Source organism: Erinaceus europaeus, chromosome 10, assembly GCF_950295315.1.
Source record: "Erinaceus europaeus chromosome 10, mEriEur2.1, whole genome shotgun sequence".
NCBI lineage: Eukaryota > Metazoa > Chordata > Mammalia > Eulipotyphla > Erinaceidae > Erinaceus > Erinaceus europaeus.
The window spans coordinates 38369406-38394525 of record NC_080171.1 but is presented as its reverse complement, the minus strand read 5'-3'; the positions used below and the strand labels follow the sequence as shown (position 1 = coordinate 38394525).

Genomic DNA, 25120 nt, shown 5'->3' with positions numbered 1-25120 from the left:
ACTCCCAGATGGGTAAAGAATAGGGAAGCTTCCAATGGAGGGGACAGGATACAGAACTCTGGTGCTGAGAATTGTATGGGATTGTGTCCCTCTCATCCCATAATCTTGTTGATCATTATTAAATCATTAATAATAAAAAGAGTAAGCTACAAAGGACAGTTTAGACAAATGTCCATGTGACCTAACAGAGCAACTACAATTGAAAATGGCAAGTGGTGGGTAAAAATGCCCCCAAATTGAGCAGTGATCACTAATCTTTACCAAAAAGTTACTTCAGACAAAACTGACACCTCTAAAATAGGGTGGGGGAAGGTTTGCCCCCCAGAACTACATTTTTAAATGCAGCAGGAGATACTGAAGTCAGGGTCTCAATCATGCATGGCACCCTTGAAACACCTCCCCAGCCAGTTTACTTTATATGAGAGAGAGAAAGAATAAAACACTACTCCACCCATAGACTTCTACTAAATTTTTGTTTTTGTTTTTTCTCACCTGGTGTTGAAATTGAACCCAAGATTTTATACAAACAAAGCAGATGCACCACTGCTGAGTCATTCTTTGACACCTAACAATCCACTTTTTTTTTGCCACCAGGATTATTGCTTCAGATCTGTGCCCGAATGATCTCACCATTCCTGGTGTACTTTTTCTTTCTTAGCACAGAGGAAGAGACAGAGAAGGCTGGAGAGAGGGCTGGCGAGAGAGAGAGGGGGGGGGGGGGCCGAGACCATATCATGGCTCTGCCATTAATGATGCTCCCTATTTGCATGGTGTTACCATGTGGTAGACAGAGGTTCAAATCCTGGTCTTCATGTATAGTAAACTGTGCTGTACTAGGTGAGCTATCTCCCAGACCCTTAGAAAGCACATTTCTTAATTATGTATTTTTGTTTATTTATTATTGGATACAAAGACATTGAAGGAAAAAAGGAGGTAGAGAGGAAAAGAGACTGACACCTGCAGCCCTGCTTCACCACTCACTAATGAAGCTTTCCCTCTGCAGGTGGGGAGAAGGGTTTGAACCTGGGTCCTTGCACACCATAATGTATATGCTTAATCAGGTGTGCCACTGCTTGGCCCTTAGAATCCACATTTTAAACTCATACCTTTCCCAGACAAAGTTTAATACCAGTTCTCAGTACATATTTCTTCTAGAGGGTTACAGCAAGAGATTCATAACAAAATTAAGCCATCATTGTTGCTGGGGACATTCAACCCAATCAACAAACAGGTCACCAAGTCTTATTTAATACTAACATCAACAAAAGATCACATTTCCCTTCATTTAGTTGTTATTGTTGACATACTTTTCTGTTTTTCATGCTAGGGTTAACTAGGGTTACCTTTGGGGTTCAGTGCCTGAACAATGTTTCCACTGTTGCTAGCAGTCATCCCCACTCCACCATCCCTCCTTTTATTTATTTTATTTTTTTCTTTTCTTTTACTGACAGGGACAGAGGACTGGAACTCAGGTTCTTAAGTAGAAAAGTGTGAGTATGCCTACACCTGGCCCCTCTTTCTCCACTAAGTGGAGGGGTTGGGTTGAGAGAGGGTTGGAGGAGAGAGACACTTGTAGACCTGCTTCACAGCCTGTGAAGCTTCCCCCATGCAAGTGGGGAGCAGGGGCTCAAACCTAGGTCCTTGAGCCATACTCTATTGGTAATAAGCCTTTTTGTTTGAAGTAAAACATTTGTATTTGTGTGAAGTAAGTTGTTAGGAAGGTGTTTGCCATGGGGGGGTGTCTTATTTAATCTTATGATCCTTCTTCACCAGGTGACTTCCTAGCCCTCATCCCTACCCCTTCTCCCAACCTTCTGTCTATTCCCTGGAAAAGCAGCCTGACCTCCCAGGAACTTTGGCGTTTTCTCTGCACATAGCATACCTAGCAGTGTCACAGCCACTCAAACTGCTAGAATATTTCAAGCCCACATGGAACTGTCTGGAACTCCGGGGATGCACTTCACAAACTTGTTTTCACTCTCTAAGGAGGCAGGGGACACTTCCATTTCTTATGATGATGAAGAAGGCAATAATTCACAGCATCCAAAAATCAGGGAATGGTAATACACTGTCTTGTGTGAAGTCATGCAGTTAGAAAAGTCACGGGGGGGGGGGGGGTCAGGTGGTAGCGCAGTGGGTTAAGCACACATGGCCTGAAGCACAAGGATCCAAGTTTGAGCCTTCCGGCCCCCCACCTGTAGAGGGGCCACTTCACAAGTGGTAAAGCAGGTCTGCAGGTGTCCTCCCCTCCTCTCTCGATTTCTCTGTCCTATCCAACAAGGACAGTGATAATAGGGCAATAAAAAGGAAAAAATGGCTTCTAGGAGCAGTGGATTCTAGTGCAGGCACTGGGCCCCAGCAGTAATCCTGGAGGCAAAAAAGAAAAGAAAAGAAAGAAAAGTCACCCAAGTTTTTATAGTGGGTAGCCTAGATGACCCACTACAGCAGGTGAAAATTCCTGCTAATTGGAGTTTAGGATTATATACACATGTACATTATGGGATGTTCTGAAAACCCAAGAGCTATTTCACAAGGAAGCATGCTTTTGCTATGGCTTGAGGATGCTTGTAAAGTACTCTTAGTGAGGGCAATATCCTGTTTGTGATTAAAAGCATCGGTCAGTGCCCTTAGGGAAAGATAAAAGCTGTAATTTGTCAGGGCTGGTAACTGCAAGATGTCAGAATGTTGCTCCCTCAGTGGAAAGAGATAAAAAGAGTGAAGATAGAAAGAGTGAAGAAAATGGCTGATTAGAAATTCCTTATTCTTCAGATAAAAAAGTAAAGACAGAGAGGGGGTACTGAGAAGACTTTGATAACTGCTTTATTTCTGCTCAGACAGCAAAAATTGACCAATTTTATGGCCCTCCATTTTAAAGTCTCTGAAATGGTGATTACTGTCTGTGGGCAACACAGGTAAGTGTCCAGTGGAACCCAGCACAGAGTTTAGCACACAGTCCAATCAAAGGTAATTTAGACCTAAGAGCACGAAGGTGTGTGTGTGGAGGGGGGGGTGCTGTATAGCTGAATTCTATATGGTTTAGACGGCACCAGCTACTCCAACATCCAAATTGAGGTACAGTTGACTGGGGAACAAGGGGAAGGGTGAAACCCAAGTTTAGCTAGAGAAACAAACCCCAAATCCCAGCACAGGGCAAAGAGTAGAAATCCGGTCAAGTAGTGGCACGCCTGATTGAGCGCACATAGTACCCAGCCCCGGTCTCCATCTGCAGGGGCAGAGCTTCACCTGCAGTGAAGCAGGTCTGCAGGTGTCTGTTTCTTTCTCCCTCCCTATCCCCCCTTCCCCCTCAATTTCTCTGTCCTGCCAAATAAAATAAAATAAAAAACCTAAAATATAAGTGTTCCATTTTAGCTTTGTTTAGGGAAGACTTAAAGGGGAGAGCCTTCGAAAGGCGCCCCGCTGACGATGCAAAGGACAGACGGGCCTGAGAAGCAAAGCCGCGGGCCCTAACGGGCCCCCTGGAGCGGAGAAGTCCGCGCTGCACCCCGCTAGGCTCCAGACGCGCCAGCGGAACCCGGGCGGGGACTGGGACGCGGCGGGCAGCACTCACCCAGCAGCAGCAGCTTGAGCTCCCTCCGCGCGTCTTTCTTGTCGCGGCGCAGCTGCCGCTCGATTTCGGCGCTGATGCGCTGCGACTCCTTCTCCTCCGCCGACAGGCAGCAGCAGTCCGCCATGGCGCGCAGCACCCGACGGGGCGACGAGGCGACGCGGCCCCGGGCCGGCGGACGAAGTGCAGCCGGCTTTGGAGGGAAAACACCCTGGCCGGGTCGAGTTCGCCGGGAGAGGCTTGGAGATCCGGGGCTCAGTTCGTCCTCAGGGCCGGCTCCGAGGCGAGGCGTGAACCGCGAACGCTCGAGTGCACCCCGCAGCTCCGGGCTCCCTGCGTCCCACACTGGCTCCGGGGAGGAGGGGAACTGGGCGCGCCGCGGGGTCCCGGAAAAAGTGTGCGCCCCCTTGGCACCTGGAGCTGGGCAGGGGGTGCAGACCGTGCGGACAGTGTTAGGAGCGTCGGTGCCCAGAGGAGGAGACTTGCAGGCTGCCGGCGCGGCGTCGGCTGGACGCAAAGAGCCTGAGCCTGGAAAGTTCCGGAAAGCTCGGCAGTGACCGCAGGCTAAGACGGAGTGGAAAGGTTCCTGCTGGCGCTGGCAGCATTAAGTGGCAGGAGGAGGCGGGGCATCACGAACCTGCAGCCTTGGCGTGGGCCCGAGTTGGCCTTCAGGGCGCTCCAAATCCTGGGAGCGGGGGTGGGAGGGGCCCAGCGACCCAGAGTCTCTCGGGGTTGCAACCTCCTCCACCCCTCCACCGCCAGGCCTCGCAGGCTGGGGCGTCCCGAGCTCTGGGGGGCGCCCGCCGAGGCAGCTGGGACCTGCGCGCTTGGGCCTCCGGGCCCCGCTCGCTGCCCAGATCCGGGTTCCCACAGGTGAGAGAGTTTCGCCCGGACGCAGCCGCAAGGTGGAGCGGAGCCAGGGCCGCCCGGGCAGCGCGCGCCGCCCGGGCCCAGGTGCAACTCTCCCAACGCCGGCGGAGGCTCACGCGCACGCGGGTTTCCTAGACGGCCTCCTTTTGCTTCCCGGACAACCCGGCCCGGCCCGGCCCGGCCCGAGCTCCGTGGCAACGAGGCAACTCGCCAGCAAAGTGCGGCTGGGCCTCAGCCCGGTGGCACCGCGTTCCGAAAAGTAGCCGCCACCAGGTTTATTTAAATAGGAGAAATGCAAGACTGGAGGGTCAATATCCTCCAGAAGTGGGGGGTATATGAGGGGGGGGGGTGGAGGGCTTTCCTCCAGTTCCTGGAAGGGGAGGGTTGGGGATGAGGGAAATAGAAAACAGCTGGCTACTTTGCATTTTATGGTGGGAAAGACTCCAGCTTTGTGAGAACGGATAGGCTTCGCTGCAGCAGCACCTGGCGGTTTCCTATTCCCAACCCTGGGGACAGATTGAGGGCCACCTGGCAGAGGTGTGTCCACACACCTCCGTGGCCAGGCTCCTGGAATGCCGAAATTGCGTTTGAGCTGCATGAGTAAAACTTAAAAAAAACAAAACAAAACAAGACAAAAACCTTGCATCATACTTCTTTATACTCAGATGTCACTGTCTATGACACTAGTTGTCTTCTGGATAGATTTTGAGTCAGAGCACATGCACACAAGAGAGAGAGAAGAAAGAAAAAAAAGTTCACCGTTAAAGCAGTAAAACTAAAGGGGAAGGGGAAGCAAGGGACACCATCATCCACAGTGAGCAATAGTTTTCCCCTCTTAAAGTCAGCAAATGCCATACAAACACTTTGTGGTGTTAGGCAATTAGCTAATGCTTCCTCCATTAAGGCTGGGCATAAGTGCCTTTCATAGGAGGAGTGTATATCTAATCAGTTGAAACTGAGGAGTATATTGAAAGAAGAGAGGTATGTGTCATTATATAAAGAACTTGGCATTATAATGCTGACTGCAAGATCTTATTATTTAAAGTCAAGGAAATGTAGAGGAATCTGGCTTTAAAAGTGAATACCATCTACAGCTGAATGACTATTCATTTCCTTCCAGGCATAATGGACAGTGACCCCTACAGGAAAAGTCCTGGATATTTCTCATTTGATTTGGGGCCACGTTTTTGTCATCCCTTCTTACAAAGTCCAATATAGTTTGAAAACAAGACTTCTTCTGAAACTAACAAATGCACCCTAATTCTAACTAGGGCAATTTCGAATTCCATGTTAACTGGAATAAATAGCTTGTTGGGTTCAAAGTTGCTAAGATTTCTGAAAAGATATGAAATATTGCTTATGGCAAATCTGTGAAACTTTCCTAGGTGCTCAGCTTGCCACTGTGTATCAGATGCTTTAAATATCACCACAACCTTAACCAGATAACAATTTTCTCATGAAAATAAAGAAACTAGGAGGCAGAAACAACATCAAGCCCAGGATTTAGGTGAGCAACAGAAAATATTCCCCTGAAATGGAATTGGAGTATTGCACCAAAGTAAAAGACTCTGGGGTGGATGGGTGGGTGGGGAGAATACAGGTCCATGAAAGATGATGAATGACATGGTGGGGGTTGTATTGTTAAATGGGAATCTGGGGAATGTTATGCATGTACAAACTATTGTATTTACTGTTGAATGTAAAGCATTAATTCCCCAATAAAGAAATAAATTATTAAAGAAAAAAAGAAAATATTCCTATTTGGAGAAGGGAGAAACAAACAGCCTCAGTCAACTATGGATACACATAGATGTGGAAACAAAAGACAAGTATGATCTCAAATACCCCCACCCCAGTATCTGCTCATGATGTCCCTACAAAATATTAAAGAGTTATTCAGACCAATTATAGATCTTGTTCTTTGAGGAGGACGTTTTGTCATGGTCAAGATATGGGAAGATCTCAGACCCTAGACTTCATCTTGCTGGCCCCCAAGCCCAGCCCCTCACTTTCCAAACCTCCCCCATTTCTACCAGTGTAAAAATGGACTCTCTGGAAAGGCAGAGAGTTTGATTTGAATAATATGCTCCTTCCTGGATAGTGGGTTCAAAAGGCAATAATGCTTTTTCCTTTTTTTTTTTCAAAGAAAAAAATACGAACAAAGCTATGGCTTATATACAGAGTTTTATTTCTTTTTTGTTATTAATAGTTTGTTATAAAATTATAACATTACAATGTATAGTTCCACATGAGTTTTTATTTCTAATAGTAGTGATTTAATGTTACCACAGCTCAAATACCTAACAATAGGGAAAGCATCAAGTTAATTATGGCATACCAATACAGTGGGGTAATGGAGTATTAAGTTATAGTTGATTGTGTGAATGTATGAGTAACAGACATGTGAATAGCAAAGATTTGGGAGGAACTGAATGGAAAAGGCTAAAGACAAAAATATATTATCTTTGGGACTTTACTGCTCTGGGCTCACATGAGCATGTTTAAAGTCTAAAGAGATATACACAAATAAAGTAAGTAATTCTGAGTCATGGCTTTCCCACCCATTTTAATTATGTGATGCAAAATAACTTGGAGTAACTTGAGCAAAATTATTAGGGCTCAAGTTCTTCAACTGTAAAATGGAAGGAACGAACTAGGATAAGCCCAAAGGGGTCACCCAACTCTAATACTTGATTGTAACTCTGATAGTTTTCACACATATCATATGAAAAATAGTCATGAACCTAAAATAGTTATTCTGCAGTGGCTGTTAGTTAGAACTATAAAACTAGGGTACTAGAAGTAAATTATTTTTATACTTCTATAAGTATAAAGGAAAGATATGATATTTTTTTCTGGTTTTTTATGCAAAAAATGTATTAGTACTTTTTTGACAGTCCAGTATTTTGTTGTCATGACTTATCTTTAGGATCTGGGGATTGGAGGAGAATAATTTTAAGTTACAGATTCATCTGCAACATCTTTCCTGGAAGGGATAGTTTTAAAATGAGGTTTCCCTAATGTGACTAAAAGACTAGGTTATTTTGAAAGTGCTGCAATTCCATTTTTTTTCCTCTTGAAGATCTAAGCACAGCTTTCAAATTTAAAGTTCCAGATACTTTCCAAGTGGTGAGCTTGAAGTTGAAGTAATTGTCTACTCTTCCACTTGATCTCCATTGAGTCCATGCCAGATTCGTTCAGGATTTAGATAAGACATTCGAGACTTTAGGTGGATTACATTCTTGTAGAGAGAAGTGAAGCCTAGACACTAGAATCTGAACCCACTTTTCCTTGCTTCCTTCTAGACAGCAGAATGAGAATCTTATGGGTGACTCCACAGCCTACAGTTCAGCATGTAGTCCATTCAGTTCAGCTCAGCCTTATATCTTGCCACTCTCCTGGAATGCTAGGCAAATGTAACTACAGTAATGTGCCACATAATGACACTTGGGTAAAAAGAACTCATTAAATGAGATGACTATCCCCAAATTCCTATAGCCAAGTGACAGCCTAATCATCATAATGGTCTTTTACACTGGCAGCACAAACTCATACAATCTTGCCTTTCAGTACTTGTTGATAAGCATTGTTTTCTCTAAGTTTGACTTAACCTCTCCTTGTTTTATTCATCATGACCCCTAAGCATACAAGATCCACTTCTTTTGCATTCTCACAGCAACCAAATCACCTAAAGATGCATTTCCCTAAAGTATCCATGTCATAAAGTGACATGACTATACATGTTCTCCTTATCTTTCTTTCTTCCAGTCATCTGTTTCTCAACCCAGACAAAATGAGGTGCTTTCTTTCCACTAGCATAGCTCTCCTGTTAAACCATCTCCATCCTTTTCCCATGTCTCTTTGTGGCCTCCTCTAGTCTTCTTTTTAATATCATGCTCTATTCTACCTGTTTATTTCTTCTCTAAACCCATTTGTTACTCACAAGTAGAGTTTTTCTTGTTCATCTTGGTATTTCTTTTTTTTTTATTTCTTTATTGGGGGATTAATGGTTTACAGTTGACAGTAAGTACAATAGTTTGTACATGCATAACATTTCTCAGTTTTCCACATAACAATACAGCCCCCACTAGGCCCTCCTCTGTCATCATGTTCCAGGACTTGAACCCTGCCACCCCCACCCCCTGCATCCCAGAGTCTTTTACTTTGGTGCAATACACAAACTTCAGTCCAAGTTCTGCTTAGTGTTTTCCTTTCTGATCCTGTTTTTAACTTCTGTCTAAATAAATGTATTAATTCTTATTAACACATTAGTTGAATAAAGTTAACAACAAGAAGATAATCTGCAATAAGAGAAAATAATGGAAACTTCATGGGGTAGAACACAATAAAGCACCTTATCAATGTAAGGTTTAAGAAGGATTTCTATGCACATGTTGCCATGTGTGAGGGCCCAGGTTCAAGACCCCAACCCCCAGCTTCGTGGAGGGAAGCTTCACAAGAAGTAGGACTACGCTGCAGGTTTCTCTCCTCTCTCTTCTTATCTCTGTCTCTCACTTTCTATCAAAAAGAAAGAAAAGGAGAAATAGCCATTGGAAGCATTGGCATCATGCAGGCATGAAGCCCCAGCAGTATCCCTGGTGGCAATAAATAAATAAATAAAGGCTTGTGTAATAAACACTGAATTGCTCCCTTAGGGTAAATGACTGACCTACTTCTAGTTCAGAGCCAGAAGGAAATATGCAAATAGAGGACTGGAAAGATGTGGTTCTCTTAGAGAAGCTACTTTTAGATTTTTAACAAGTAACATAGTTTATACATATGACCTCAGAAACATAAATAGATTTCTATTTCTTTTGAGCAGATTTCTCTGGTCGCCTCATTTGGTAGGCAGCAATTTTCAACCTCTTTCTTAGAAATTTAGATCATTTATAAACAAATGTTTAATCTTGGGCCATCAAGATAGCTCTCTTGCAATGTCATGGGAATGGCCTAGGTTCAAATCCAGTGTCTTTTCCCTCTCTCTACCTCATTCTTTCTATCTAAAAAAGATGAACAGTGAAACCCCAGTGACAATTTAAAAAAAAGTCTCAGGATGAATGGTGGCACACCTGCTTAAGCATATATGTTACTATGTTCAAGGGTTTAGGGTTGACTGCCCTCTAGCCTCCATCTACTTCTTCTTCTAGCGTTTGCCCCTCCATCTACTGAGAGAAAGCTTTAGAATGGTAAAGCAGTGTTGCAGGTATCTCTCTATCTCTTGCCCTCTCTTTCTCCCCCATCCTTCTCAATTCTTCCTACCCTATCGAATAAAAAATAAAAAGGAAAAACTGCCCACCAGGAGCATAGACATGTGAACATACATAGAAGGAGTTTGTCATCATTGTTTTAAACATGGCACCCAAGGATGAGGGATATAGCATAGTAGTTATGCGAAAAACTTTCATGCCCAAGGCTCCAACATCCTAGGTTCAATCCCTGTTACTACCATAAACCAGAACTGTGTAGTGATCTTGTTAAAAAATAATAGTAAAAGGGGAGTCGGGCTGTAGCACAGCAGGTTAAGCACAGGTGGCTCAAAGTGCAAGGACTGGGGTAAGGATCCCGGTTTGAACCCCTGGCTCCCCACCTGCAGGGGAGTTGATTCACAGGCGGTGAAGCGGGTTTGCAGGTATCTGTCTCTCCCCTTTTCTGTCTTCCCCTGCTCTCTCCATTTCTCTCTGTCCTATCTAACAATGATGACATCAATAACAACAACAATAATAACGACAAGAATGAAACAAGGGCAACAAAAGGGGATAAATAAATAAATATTTAGTAAAAAATAATAATAGTAAAAATTTAAAATGGTGCCAAATTAAATGAACTCATACCTCCTGGGAACATGAGTAAACTGGTTCCCTGTGTTTTAGCATTTCACACATAATATTCCACTATATGAAAGAACAATATTTTATTCAACCTTTCTCCCTTGAAGGACATTCATTTTTTAATTCAAAGAATTGCCACTAAAAAATAAAGCTGTAGTTACATCTTTGTATATAAATCCTCATGCATGAGTGCTTTCATTTCTATGGGAAAGATTCCCAGAACAAAAGATGACTAAATTGAAAGATATATACATTTTTCATTTTAAAATATGTGACCAAATTCCTTTCCAAAGAACTGAAATGATTCACATTTTCACCAAAAATAAACACATCCATATTTCTACTAGCAGTAAATATTACTACTCATTACTTTTGGCTGCCTAAAAGGAATAAGATTATAAAATGTTGCTTTACTTTGTGTTTCCCTGACTGTGGGTTTATATGGTCCTTCTAGTTTTGTTGGCATTTGTATTTGCTACTCTGCAAATAATTTTTTTTTTTTTTTGCTGACTTTTTAAAATTTGTCCATTTGGGTCTGGGCACTGGCACACACAGTTAAGTGCACACATTACCATGCTCAAGGATGAAGGTTCAAACCCCAGCTCCCCACTTGCGAAAGGGGACACTTCACATCATAAGTGGTGAAGTAGGTTTACAGGTGTCTGTCTTTCTACTTCCTCCTCCCCTCTCAATTTCTCTCTACCCTAGCAAATAAAATAGAAAGAAAAAAAATGGCTGCCAGGAGTAGTGGATTCATAGTGCCAGCACCAAGCCACAGTGATGACCTCAGCGGCAAAATAAATAAATAAATAAAATAAAGTAAAATTTTAAAATATAAGTCATTTGCCATTTGTGTGACAACCTCTAAGAGTTCTTCAATATTCCACATTAACTTTGTCATCAGAATTTTAAAAATTAAATATATTGTTCTTTATAATTTTAATGGAATCTTTTCCAAGGATTTTACTTTTTGTATAACCATTATACTATCTCCATCTTAAGATTTTATTCTTTTATAATTCAAATACTTCTACCTTCTTGCTTTATTTGTGGAATAAAATCTTTGTAAGAAGGACTCCCTATTTCTAGATTAAATATTCATTGTCTTAGATTTTCTTATAACATTAGAAATTTTGTTTTTAACAGTTAAATATTTCATCCATCTGGTATTTATTTTTGTAAAATGTGTAAGATAAGAGGCTAATTTTATTTTCCTCCAGATGGATATCCAGTTGTACCAACATCATTTATTAAACATTCTTTCCTTTTCCCAATAAGTTACATGTCAGTCCTTGTCATATACTATAATATATTCTTATATTGGTTAAATCAATTTCTCTGAGCTTATACTGTACCACTGGACTGTTATCTATTCCTATATCATCTTTAATCGTGGAAATTTTGTGGACTCTTTCAATAAAGATAGGCTATGCTACACTTCCGTGTTATCAAATGCCTCTGAGTTTTGTTTAGGTATTTATTTTTCCACATGAACCATATCATTTTGTCAATGACTTCTACCCTAAGCTTCAAGGCTTAACCCTAATTTCAGCTGTCTTACTGTGTATCTAATAAGCATCTCAGTTTAAGAATTCCAAGGCAAAATCTGAAATTTGTTTTTCAGAATATCTCAGGGCTACCAAACCTTGTCTCTTTGGCCCAGCTCCATGCCCAATCGTAGCAATGATAGCCTCTTCCTCTAAAACATATATTGGATTAGTTTGACTCTACTGTATGTAGCCAACAACTACTGTACATAGTTGTTTCTACTGAACAACTCTGGGGATGCCATACACATGGAATCCTTGTAAAGAAGGCTCCCTGAGATGCTCTGGCCAATGTTATATGAATGCCCAGGTATGTTCATTCCAACTTTTGCTGTAACCACATCTGGCCAAACCAATACCACTTCTCACCTGTACTAAAATGACAACTTTGTCACTGGTCTTACTTGTTTCCAGTCCACCCACTAAGAAGAAAATGAGAAGTGAGTTATTAGAATCTTAAAGAAAGGAAGAAAAAAACAGATCCTAATGACCCTTAGATTAAAATACTTCAATAAGTTCCCATCAGAGAGTACAATGAAATTTCTTTGTTTAGGACTAGGTCATTCTCACCTTTCTAACTCCATAATCTAACATCCTCCCTCTTGTTCAAATGTTATACTCTAATTAAATGTGTAGCTCACTTTCCTTTGAACCTATCTCAGAAATGTTGCACTATCTGTTCTGCTGTCTGAATCTTACCTCTTCCATATCTTGTAAAGATTCAATTTGTATCTGTCATGTTAATCTCAATTTAAATTTGACTTTCTTCAGAAAGCTCTCCCTGGGCACCTGACCTCTCCCAGTCCTACTCCTCTCTGCCCCATTCATTTGATAGCACCATACTTTTAGTGATTTCCCCCCTTCTGTTGTTGTGTGCCGCGGAGAAGAGAGAGGGGAGGTCCGGAGCGAAGAGGGAACACAAATCTTTATTTGCACTGGCACCTCAGAGTTGGGTGCTGGAGAAGCAGGTTGGGCCACGTGGAGGTAGCGAAAATGGCCGCCTCACGCAGTAACCTTCCCTGCGTCTGAACACGTAGTGAAGTGCTGGCAAGAGAGCGAGGTGCGGAAGAAGGGTTTTTATAGGAGTAGCTTTCGTGAGAATGGGAAGGGGGAGGAGTAACCAAAGCACTTCAACCAAAGCACTTCAACTATGGCGGGGAAATAAATAAGGGGCACAACATGGTGGAACAGGCACTCCAAGAATGTCCCAACTCTCGCGGGAACTAGCAGTAGCCTGAGGGGGCAACATGGCAGATGTGGCTGCATATGCACAATTTCCCAGCACCCTTCTACCTATCTTTATTTTTTGTCATCTTCTCCCACAGAAAAAGAAGTTTTATGAGAGCAAGGATCACACTAATCCTGACAAGTCAAAATATAATGTATAGAGTGGGCAAAATTGCTCACTTGGATGGTACCCTGCTTTGGCATGTATGCATCCCAGGTTTAAGCTCAGCCCCCCCTGCATAGAGTGATGCTCTGGTCCTGTGGTCTCTTCATATCTCTCTCTCTCTCTCTCTCTCTCTCTCTCTCTCTCTCAGTCCCTCTCCCTCTCTCCCAATGTCTACCTCTTTGTCTCTAAATTAAAGTGTGTGTGTGTGTGTGTGTGTGTGTGTGTATTGACACTAAGATAACCCCTTTTGATGAAAAGTTTAGGGCCACTCAGCAGCAGCAACCCCTATATGGGCAAAGGTGGGGTGGGGGTAGGGGCAGAGAGAATGGTTTATCAATAGAAAGCAACCACTTGTTTATGAAAATGCTGATGAGCAGATCTGCTAAAGAAACAACAGAGAATGGCTTTGTGTGTTAACTCTCTTCAGCCACCAGGTTCCAGATGCTAGCATGATGCTGACCAGACTTCCCTGGACAGACAACCCCACCAATGTGTCCTGAAGCTCTGCTTCCCCAGAGCCCATCTTCACTAGGGAAAGTGAAAGACAGGTTGGGAGTATGGATCGACCTGTCAACGCCCATGTTCAGCATGGAAGCAATTACAGAAGCCAGACCTTCCACCTTATGCATCACACAATGACCTTACCCTATGAATTAGTCAATGTTTCCTTTTTATAAATAAAAAATTAAATAAAAAAGAAAGAAGCAACAGAGAATACCTGGGATGAGAGAGGCCCACTAAAATTAAATGCACAGGTGGCCCTAGTTAGCACAGAAAATTGACATTGAATTGGCCCATCCTGGGTACCGTCTCAACTCCACCAGTGGCCCAGGAGCCTTCCTCATCTGGACCTTCTGAGGACCTTAATCCAAGAGAAGTGGCAACGCCCTCCTGGGACCCAGAACTGCAAGGCACACTACCCTGCTGCCTGTCACCTCTGAGGCCAGTCCCTTGAATTTTGTGGCAGTGGTTTGTACCCTCCCCCTCTACTGCTAATTGCACTGCTAATTGTTACCGCTGGTGGTATAATATAGATTCCCCTCAGCAAATGGTGTTGTGACAATATGACATTAGTTTGAGTTGTAGAGTGAAAGCTGTCCACATAAATTGAGTGCCACTCGAGAAATCAAGCCTGCTGTCAGCCAGAACAAGCCTCCCTTCTGCCCACCCCCACCCCAGTGGCCAGAAGCATCTCTCCCTGCAATATGAAGGATCTGGCTTTGGTTTCTGCTGACATACTTCAAGTTTCCTTCAGGACAAAAATCATTTCCTCATCTTTCCCATGGAGACAAACATGGATGATACTACACAGATTTATTGAATGAGCACAACTAAGAATGTATTGAAGGATTAACATGCCTTTTTAAATTTTTAGATTCATTTATGTACTGAGAGAGAGTACCAGAGCGTCGCTCAGGGACATACAATACAATGTCGGGGATTGAACTCAGAACCTCATGCTTGAGAGGTCAGTACTTATCCACTGTGCCACCTCCCAGCTGCTCTGCTAAAACCACCACCAGACATATGAGAACTGCAGAGGTGAGTGTCAGTGGGCAGGAAAAACTAAAATATTCATTTAATATTTATTTATTTATTTGCCTCCAGGGTTATTGCTGGGGCTTGGTGCCTGCCCTACGAATCCACTGCTTCTGGAGTCCATTTTTCCCATTTTGTTGTCCTTGTTGTTACCCTTATTGTTGTCATTATTATTGTTGACATTGCTGTTGTCGTTGCTGGATAGAACAGAGAAATCAAGAGAGGAGGGGAGACAGAGAGAAGGAGAGAAAGACACCTACAGACCTGCTTCACCGCCTGTGAAGCGAACCCCCTGCAGGTAGGGAGCCGGGGGCTCGAACTGGTATCCTTATGCCAGTCCTTGTGCTTTGTGCCATGTGCACTTAACCCACTGCACTACCACCCGCCCCCCTTAATATCTATTTTTAAATACCCTAAATATTTCAACATCTACATTTTTCTTAACTCTCTCTAACACTAGTAGTAAATAGCAATCACATTCTACTTACCTTGTGACAATAAGCTGAAAGTGAATGAGAAATAAATCAGTATCAGTGAAACCATAGATACTTTTAGAATTAGCATGAGAACTGTGCTATTTTGCATAATCATTTATATTTTATTTCAGGTTTTTTCATAATATATATATATACATATATATATATTACAGAGTTATATGTCAACAGGGGTTTGAAACCACACCATTCCCACCACCAGAGTTCTGAATCTTCCATCTCCCCACTGCATTCTATCACAGTTCCCCTAAGGTTGTGGACATGGCCAGCCATCATCTGTCTCTACAACTATCTGTCCACATTTATAGATAATTTTCCCCCTTTTTTCTGATTCAATCCTCTCTTCCCCTCCAAGCCACTTATGACAACACTACTGCCTCCATATGTCCTTCTCCTTTTCCTTCTTTTTCTCTGGGTGCTGATGGAGCTGGAGTTCAGAGACCTCTTACCTTCATCCAATCACTTCTTGCCCCCCCCCCTTAGGGAATATGAATCAAGATTGTTTTGGGGGAACAGAAGGTAGGGGAGAACTGTGTTTTGATTTGACTTTCTGCCAAATTTTTTTTTTCTGCAGAGCCAGGACCTCATGCATACATGATTTCACTTCTCCAGGTTGACTTTTCATTCAGATAGAGACATCATAGTGCCAGAACTTCCACTGGTGCTGCAGCACCTTCTATGTGGTACCAGGGTTTGAACCTTGTCCACACATGTACAAGTCATATGCCCTACACAGTGAAATATCTCTTTGACTAGAATTTTCTCTTTATCAAATCCTTATATAATGTAAGGATCTGTAGTCAGATAGTCTTTTTAATGCATACATTACTAAATGCTTTAGGTGCATCAAATTCACAAAATTTTCTGAATATGTATTATAGAATAGTCTTTTTCTTTTTACCAGAGCACTGCTCAGCTCTGGCTTATGGTGATACAGGGGATTGAACCTGGGACTTCAAGGCCTCAGGCATGAGAGTCTCTTTGCATAAGCATTATGCTATCTTCCCGCTGTCTTTTTTTCCATTATTATTTTTTTTTGAGCCACCTCATCCAATAGGCCATGTATTTTATATGGTGTCAGTTGAATATTAAAGAACCTCTACTTTTATCAAGTTTACTTGATTGAATCTAAAGAAACAAATAAAGGCATTACTAATATAGCCAGACTTTCTAGAGCAAGGGTAAGGAAGTTTTTTTTTCCACCAATGGTCATTTACATATGTATAACAACATTAATGGTCCATACACTTAGTGGGCTGGTTGGTGGCACATCTGGTGAAGCAGGCATGTTACTATGTACAAGGACCCAAGTGCAAGCCTGCTGGGAGAAGCTTCACAAGTGGTAAAAGAGGGCTGTTTGTAGGTGTCTCTTATCTCCCCTTCCCTTCCTTGATTTCTGTTTCTCAATTCTAAATAAACAAAGTATTTTTTTCATTAGCACTTCATGTTTCTATGGAAAAAAGCTCCTAGATGTTTTGATTTTTGAGTCCTGCCTGTGGTTGCCTTGGCAAGTGCAGACCAACTGATCAAATGTCTTGCGGGCCGGATGTTACCCACTCTTGCTCCGGTGTGTGCAGAGTAGAATCTAGAGAGCAAGGAAATTCTGATAAAGGATTCCATTAGCAAACTAAAAGCTTCTCTTCAGTCTGAGCACTTTAAGTTTCTGTTTGAACAGATCATTTGAAAGAGTGACATGGTTTCTCTCTGGCCTTTGTCTTGATTTTCTCTAGCTCTTGGTATTTTGTTGAGTGTAGCTTCACTGCTTAAGACCCTAAAGTTACTAAATGCCTTATAAGGCACTAACTGGCTGGGACGGCCCCACACATATGGACATCTAATTTTTGACAAGGAGGCCCAAAATATTAAATTGAGAAAAGAGAGTCTCTTCAACAAAGTGTTGGGAAAATTGGGTTGAAAAGTGTAGAAGAAAAAAACTGAACCACTACATTTTACCACACACAGATGTAAACTCCAAATGGATCAAGGGCTTGGATGTTAGACCTCATGAAAGATGCACTGGCATTGGAGAAACCCTGGTATGTGGTCCCTCTCCCACATGACTCATGACTCTTTTTCTCTCTCTGTATGATAAAAGCATCCTGGAGCCAAGGAGATAGTTCACCCTAGAAAGTGCATGCTTTACCTTGTGCAAAGACCCAGGTGTGGGCCCCAGGCAACCACATTGGAGCACCACGCAAAGGGGAAACTTCTTGAGTGGTAGAGTGGTACTTTGGTGTTCCTCCTTCACCCTGTTTCTTTATCCCTCTGTCTTTGACCATCTTTCTAGGAAAAAAAAAAGTCTATATAATCTAATCTGACTAAAATCCCCTCTTTTTAAAGATTCTATTAGCATTTTATTTTATTTATCTTTTTATCTTGATAGGGCAAAGAGAAATTGGGAGGGGAGGAATAGATAGAGAAGGAGAGAGGTAGAGAGACCTGTAACACTGCATTATCATCCTAAAGCCTCCCCCTGCAGACTGGGGCTCGAATCTGGGTCCTTTCACTTTGTAATGTGTGCTCAATCAGGTGCACCACCACTCAGCCCCTGTTTATTTTTTCCAGAGCACTGAGCATCTTTGGTTTATGGGGTGCAGGGGATTAAACCTGGGACTTCAGAGGAGCCTCAAGCATGAGAGTCTCTTTGCATAGCCATTATGGTATTTACCCCTTCCCCTCCCTATTTGTTTGTTAATGAGAAAGAGAGAGGGGGAGAGTGAATCGGAGCATCATTCTGGCACATAGGTTGCTTGATATTGAACTGGACACCTCATGCTTGAGAGTCCACTGTTCCACTTTCTGGACTTCTGTTGCCTACTTTTTTATTTGGAAAAACTCTCAACACACTGAAAATTGGAATGTGTGATACCATGAACACCTGCAAATGTTTCACTTGGATGTAAGGAGTTTCCTGCATATTTACCTTCCTTCTCTCAAAATGTGCATATGCTGAAGTATTTGGAAACAAAAGTTGCAGATGTGAGGGAGCAAAAACCTGCCACCCCCATCCCAAATGTGTCTTTGACAAAGGTTACTTTATCAACAGGGGCTCCCCCCTCCCCACTCCCCTCAGGCCAGACTGGAGACAACCTATGAGAGAGGAGTAGTTGCTGGGAGGATCAACAGCACTTTGGTCTGCCTGCCTTTGTCTTACTCTGTCTGTTCCTGACCCTCCCTTTCCCCTTCCCAGTGTTCTCTGCATTAGTTAAGCAATTTCCAGATGGTGTCTAAAGTCACATGGTGAGTTCCTCAAATATCCTGGATGTATTTGTACAGAAGGAATGCATGTCCGTGATTAATTACTTTGTGCTTTTTCTCTTATTGATCTTCCTCAAGCTTGTTTATTTGTCTGGTTTCTGAAGAACCCAAAGGAGTACAGGAAGAATTCTTCCCCACATCTACACTGACACTATAGTGCTTCCCCCTAAAAAATAATAATAATAATCCAACCAACAGTGTCTAAGCATTTAAGCATTATTTTACAAAAAGGAAGATTAGCATACCCATGGAATCTACTTTGAAGCCAATAGACTCACTCAGTTTTGTCTCTATTGTATAGAGATGTCTAGGGTTAGCAAAATAGTTCACTTGGATAATGTACCTGATTTGCTGTGCATGTGATCCTGATTCATGCCTGTGTAGCTTTGATAGGTGGAGCTCTAATGGTGATAAGGAAAAGGAAAGAGAGAGGTGTGTGTGTGGGGGGGGAAGGTGAAAGAAAAAAAGCAAGCAAGCTTGATTTCTTTTTTTTTTAATATTTAAAAAAATTTATTATTTTTTTATTATTATTTTTTTATTCCCCAGATTCCCATTTAACAATACAACCCCCACTATGTCATTCATCATCTTTCATGGACCTGTATTCTCCCCATCCACCCACCCACCCCAGAGTCTTTTACTTTGGTGTAATACTCCAATCCATTTCAGGTTCGACTTGTGTTTTCTTTTCTAATCTTGTTTTTCAACTTCGGCCTGAGAGTGAGATCATCCCGTATTCATCCTTCTGTTTCTGACTTATTTCACTCAACATGATTTTTTCAAGGTCCATCCAAGATCGGCTGAAAACGGTGAAGTCACCATTTTTTACAGCTGAGTAGTATTCCATTGTGTATATATACCACAACTTGCTCAGCCACTCATCTGTTGTTGGACACCTGGGTTGCTTCCAGGTTTTGGCTATTACAAATTGTGCTGCCAAGAACATATGTGTACACAGATTTTTTTTGGATGGATGTGTTGGGTTCCTTAGGATATATCCCCAGGAGGGGAATTGCAGGGTCATAGGGTAGGTCCATTTCTAGCCTTCTGAGAGTTCTCCAGACTGTTCTCCACAGAGGTTGGACCAATTGACATTCCCACCAGCAGTGTAGGAGGGTTCCTTTGACCCCACACCCTCTCCAGCATTTGCTGCTGTTACCTTTTCTGATGTATGACATTCTCACAGGAGTGAAGTGATATCTCATTGTTGTCTTGATTTGCATTTCTCTGACAATCAGAGACTTGGAGCATTTTTTCATGTGTTTCTCAGCCTTTTGGATCTCTTCTGTGGTGAATATTCTGTCCATGTCCTCCCCCCATTTTTGGATGGGGTTATTTGTTGTCTTGTTGTTGTGTCTGGCAAGCTCTTTATATATGTTGGTTATTAAACTCTTATCTGATGTATGGCATGTAAAGATCTTCTCCCATTCTGTGAGGGGTCTCTTGATTTGGGTAGTGGTTTCTTTTGCTGTGAAGAAGCTTTTTAATTTGATGTAGTCCCATAGGTTTATACTTGCCTTAGTCTTCTTTGTAATTGGATTCGTTTCATTGAAAATGTATTTAAAATTTATGCGGAAAAAAGTTCTGCCAATATTTTCCTCTAAGTATCTGATAGTTTCTGGTACAAGCTTGATTTCTAAGTGAATTGCTACAGTAGCCTAACTCAGCTACTAGTGATTGTTAAAAAAAAAAATCTGCTATTTGTCACAATAGATCCCCACCTGGGAACCTTCCAAAATGATTGTCAGTCAATTAGAGAAAGATAAATGAATTGTAATCAAAGGATCCAACCTTTGTGCAATTCTGCCTCTTTTTCTTCTGTAACAGTGAATTCTAGGATCAAGGGAGCAAAATACATGCACACTGGTCAGGCTTGTGGTTGGTACTGTGTGTCAGCCCACCCTGGGAACACTCACTGTCACTTTCTTGTTCTTCTGGCTTTGATGGGGCCAAGACAGAGTCTTCCTGAGTCTGGATTGTGAGACTGAGCAAAAGCAGTTTCTGAAGGCTGCTTTTTTTTTCCCCTTTGGTGGCGGAGGGTGGGGTGGGTTGAGTGGGGTGAGGCGGTGGTATATCTTTACTGTGATGCAATACTCCAAACCCAGTCTAAATTCTACTTTGCTTTTCCTTTCTGTCCTTATTTCTCAATTTATGTCCATGAGTGAGATCATTGAATATTCATCCTCTTTCTGGCTTATCTCGCTTAACATGATTTCTTCAAGCTCCATCCAAGATTTATGAAGAAGATAAATTTATCATTCTTAATAGCTGAGTTATATGTATATATCACAGCTTTCCCAGCTACTCATCTATTATTGGCCACCTAGGTTGCTTTCAGGTTTTGGCTATTACAGATTGTACTTTTATGAATATACGTATACACAGATCTTTTTGCATGGATATGCTTGGTTCCTTAGGCTATATCTCCAGAAGAATTACTGGTTCAAAGGGTAAGTCCAGTTTTAGCCTTGTTAAGTGTTCTCCAGACTGCTCTCCATAGGGGTTGGACCAATTTACATTGCCACCAGCAATGCAGGAGGGTTCCTTTAGGCCCACAATCTCTCCAGCATTTGTTTCTGCTGTTGTTTCTGATCTATATCATTCTCACAAGAGTGAAGTAGTATCTCATTGTTGTTGTCTTTATTTGCATTTCTCTGACAATCAATGACTTGGAGCGTTTTTTCATGTTTAGTGGCCTTTTGGATCTCTTCTTTAGTAATGTGGAGGCTACTTAATGAGCCCCCTACTACCTATAATATACACCACTGATAATGTTGCTTTGACATTTTCTGTGCATGTGCTGTGTTTTATATGTCCCTCTACTGCACATGCTCAGCTTTCCCTCATGACTATGCATGAGTTTTCCTGGAAGACACTAAACTATGTAGCAATGACTATATCACCCTGACAACTAGTATACAATTTGACCTCTTATTCCTCCTACTTCACCTTTATTCTTTCCACCCTATCAGGTCATCCCACTATTTGTCAAATTACCCTCATGCCTTGTGCTCTAGGGTGGTGTCCAAGGACTCAAACCCAGGTCCTCAGACATGGTAATGTGTGTACTGTACCAGGTGAGCTAACTGCTCTCATTGCCCCTTTGTCTTTTTTCAAGTTTGCCTACAGCCTATGCTATCTTCACAGGTTTCTCAGCTTGTAAGTTTCTTTTTCACCACCAAACCCGTTCTTTTTATATTTAATGATTTCTATGATTATTGATGGTAGAACCCATCCACAAGTTTTTCAAATAAATAACCCAAGTTCAAGACCACTTTTCTGCTTGTCCTTTTGAAGTGTCCCTATGGGGAACCAGAAGAGAGCTCACCTGGTAGAGCTCACATATTATAGTACAATAAGGCCTGGTTTTAAAACCCTGCCACTACATGGGAAGCTTTATGAGCGATGGAGCAGAGCTGTGCTATCTGAAGGAAATCTGCTGAGGCCTGACCTCAGGAAAGAACTGTCTCAGTCAAACAGACTGAAGGACATGTGCTGGGAACAAGCAGACCCTTCATCCATACAGAAAAAACTTATCTTACTCCTGCCTGCACCAGACAATCTGACCAGAAAGATCTCTGAATGCTGGCTAGCTTCACAGGCAGGAGACAGATGACCAGGGACTCATGGCTGAGCTGTATGCAGTTATCTCTTTATTCATGCAGAACACAGCACAATCTAAGCCAAACTAAACTATAACTATAAGCACAATCCTGTCCTTATATATATACTTGCCAAGTAGGGTGGAAACAGTATGTGACGTAGAGTGGGTGGAGTGAAAAGTGACTGGTGCAAATCAGGGTGTACTACGAGAGGGGGCGGAGCAAAAAGACATCATGAACCAATGGGGATTAAACCAATGCCCTGCAGGCAGGGTAGTGCTTAATTAACAGTGGTTATGTAAATAGAATACAGTGTTAAGCAGGGAGGATTAAACCAATGAAACAGAAGGGGTCTTAGAAGCATACCAACATCTGAATAGATCATCAATCTAAGACCACCAAGCTTTCCCACACTACTGAAAATAGCCTTGAGTCAAAACCCTATATAAGGCCCACCAGCCTGTCCCAAGGTGGGCTCCTAAACTCCCCCTGCCTGGGTGCTCTCACTTTCCCATTCAGGGCTCCTACAGCTCCCTGACTACTAGAGCTGGGCTTCTCAAGCTGTCTTCTAGCTACCATATTCAAACTTTCCTTTGTCTACACGCTCAACTCCACTTGTCTTATTTGTGTCTCGTGTTTCTAACAGTATCTCTCCTCTCTCTGTCTCTCACCTTCAATCTATATACAATGAGTCAGTTGAAGTGATGGAATCACACAGACATAAAAGTTCCAGCAATAACCCTTGGCAAAAAAAGAAAAAAAAAAAAGAAAAGAAAAAGTCTTGACAGTTGGACCCTGGAGAAACTTACCTGAGGACCTCCCCTTGTTTGAGGACAGGGCTCATGATCCTTGTTTTTGAATAAATGCTTTCTTAGTTCTGTTATGCCCTGATTGTCTCTTAGTCAACACAGCTATGAAATTTAATAATTCCATCATATAATGTCCAGAGCTTTTGACTTTAAAAATAGTAATCATTGTACAGAGGGAGGGATGAGTTGGGTTTTCTCAAAGTCAAGAGTTGAGAGGCTGCCCAGAGGAAACAAACCAGCAGCTGTAATTAGCGCTCCCCGCCCACAGCTCAGGGCAAATTCCAATTTATATGCAGCTGCAACAAGCAAGCTATTCTCAATAGAAGAAAAAAAAATTAACTTACCGCTTTCATGTTCTTTTTTTAATGTGATTTTTCCCCCTCTATTGAAAATAACTTGACCCCCTGTGTCCCCTCCCCCTGTTCATAGCTGCATTATTTACAACAGCCAAAATAGGGCTCTTATAGTCTTTTTAAAAATGAATAAATGTCTGATGTATCTTAGAACATTTATAGTCCTTGCGAACATTATTCTAAGTGAAATAGGCCAGACACAGATGGACAAATATTGTATGAACTTAGTTATATACAGTAGCAACAATAGGCACATTCATAAGAACAGAAGGCAGGGGAGATAGTATGCAAATAATAATATGCAAAAAGGCTTTTGTGCCTGGGGCTCTGAGGTCCCAGGTCAGTCCCAAGCACCACTATCAACCAGAGCTGAGCAGTGCTCTAGTCTCTTTCACTCTGTATCTCATTAAAATAAATAAAGTATTTTTAAAAGATACAAGGTGAATTAGTGGGCTGACAAAATAGCTTATTGGAATATGTTTGCTTTTTTACCCACATGACCCAAGTTCAAGTGTGGCCCTCACTATGTTGAAGGAAGCTACAGCACTGAGATATCTCTCCCTCTGACTCTATCTGAAAAAAATTAATTGGCTTGGAGTAGTGAAGTCCAAGAGACTACTGGAAAAGGAAGGAAGGAAGGAAGGAAGGAAGGAAGGAAGGAAGGAAGGAAGGAAGGAAGGAAGGAAGAGGAAGAGGAGAGGAGAGAAGAGAGGAGAGGAGAGGAGGGAAGAGAAGAGAAGAGAAGAGAAGAGAAGAGAAGAGAAGAGAAGAGAAGAGAAGAGAAGAGAAGAGAAGAGAAGAGAAGAGAAGAGAAGAGGTTAGGGGTCTGGAGGTAATGATCCCAGTTTGAGCCCCCAGCTCCCCACCTGCAGGAGTGTCACTTCATAGGCATTGAAGCAGGTCTGCAAGTGTTTATCTTTCTCTCCCCCCTCTCTGTCTTCCTCTTCTCTCTCAATTTCTTTCGTATCCAACAACAGCAATGACAAAATGGGGCAAATGGCCTCCAAGAGCAGTAGTGCAGGCATTGAACCCCAGCAATAACCCTGGAGGCCAAAAAAAAAAAAGAAAGAAATAAAGGAAAAGTAGAAGTTACCATCTGTTGGGAAGAAGACAGATAATTGTAGTATTATTGACTTGATAGAGTTTCTGTTTAAGGTGCTGAAAACAAGTCTTAAAAATAGAGGAAGCATTTATAGACATTTATAAATATAAGTAATGACATTTCCATGTACAATTAATTAAAATCATAATTTAAAAATATTTATGCATATTCATTTAATGAAAGAGATCAGAGCCTAAAAGATGTTCACTCTACTTCTGAACTACTTCCTGGAACATGAACATATATATATATATATAAATATATGTGTGTGTATCTATATATATTCATATCAGTGATTTAAATTTTCTTCAAGATTTCTTTATTGATGTTTGTATCAATACTCATAGGACATTAACATTTTCCCCCCACTTTATGGGGGGGAATTAATGGTTTACAGTACAGTTGTTGACAAAGAAGTACAACCTCTCATCTCCCTATCTTAGATGTCTACAAGAAACTCTCCCAAACTAAGACCTTTTTCACTGAAGATATACTCAGTTTTTATTGATAATGAGATCAACCCAATAATATTGGTTTTTTTTGTTTGTTTTTTTTGCCTCCAGGGTTATCACTGGGGCTCAGTGCCTGCACTACGAATCCACTGCTCCCTTTTGTTGCCCTTGTTGTTTATGGTTATTGTTATTATTATCATTGCTATTGCTGTCATTGTTGGATAGGACAAACAGAATTTGAGAGAAGAGAGGAAGACAGAGGGGGAGAGAAAGATAGATACCTGCAGAACTGCTTCACTGCTTCTGAA

General features: G+C 42.0%; 1 protein-coding gene across 2 annotated transcripts in view; it reads right to left on the bottom strand.

The window, feature by feature from the left end:
• Positions 1–4749, bottom strand: part of GNA14 (G protein subunit alpha 14) — a 219134-nt gene extending 214385 nt beyond the window's left edge. The window contains exon 1 of one of the 2 annotated variants that reach the window (XM_060199539.1): positions 3569–4749. In XM_060199539.1, the coding sequence (XP_060055522.1) occupies positions 3569–3692 (124 nt within the window). In that variant the 5' untranslated portion in view covers positions 3693–4749. The remainder of the gene's footprint in view (positions 1–3568) is intronic. The other variant, XM_007516118.3, reaches the window with a different exon arrangement.
• Positions 4750–25120: the final 20371 nt, after the last annotated feature.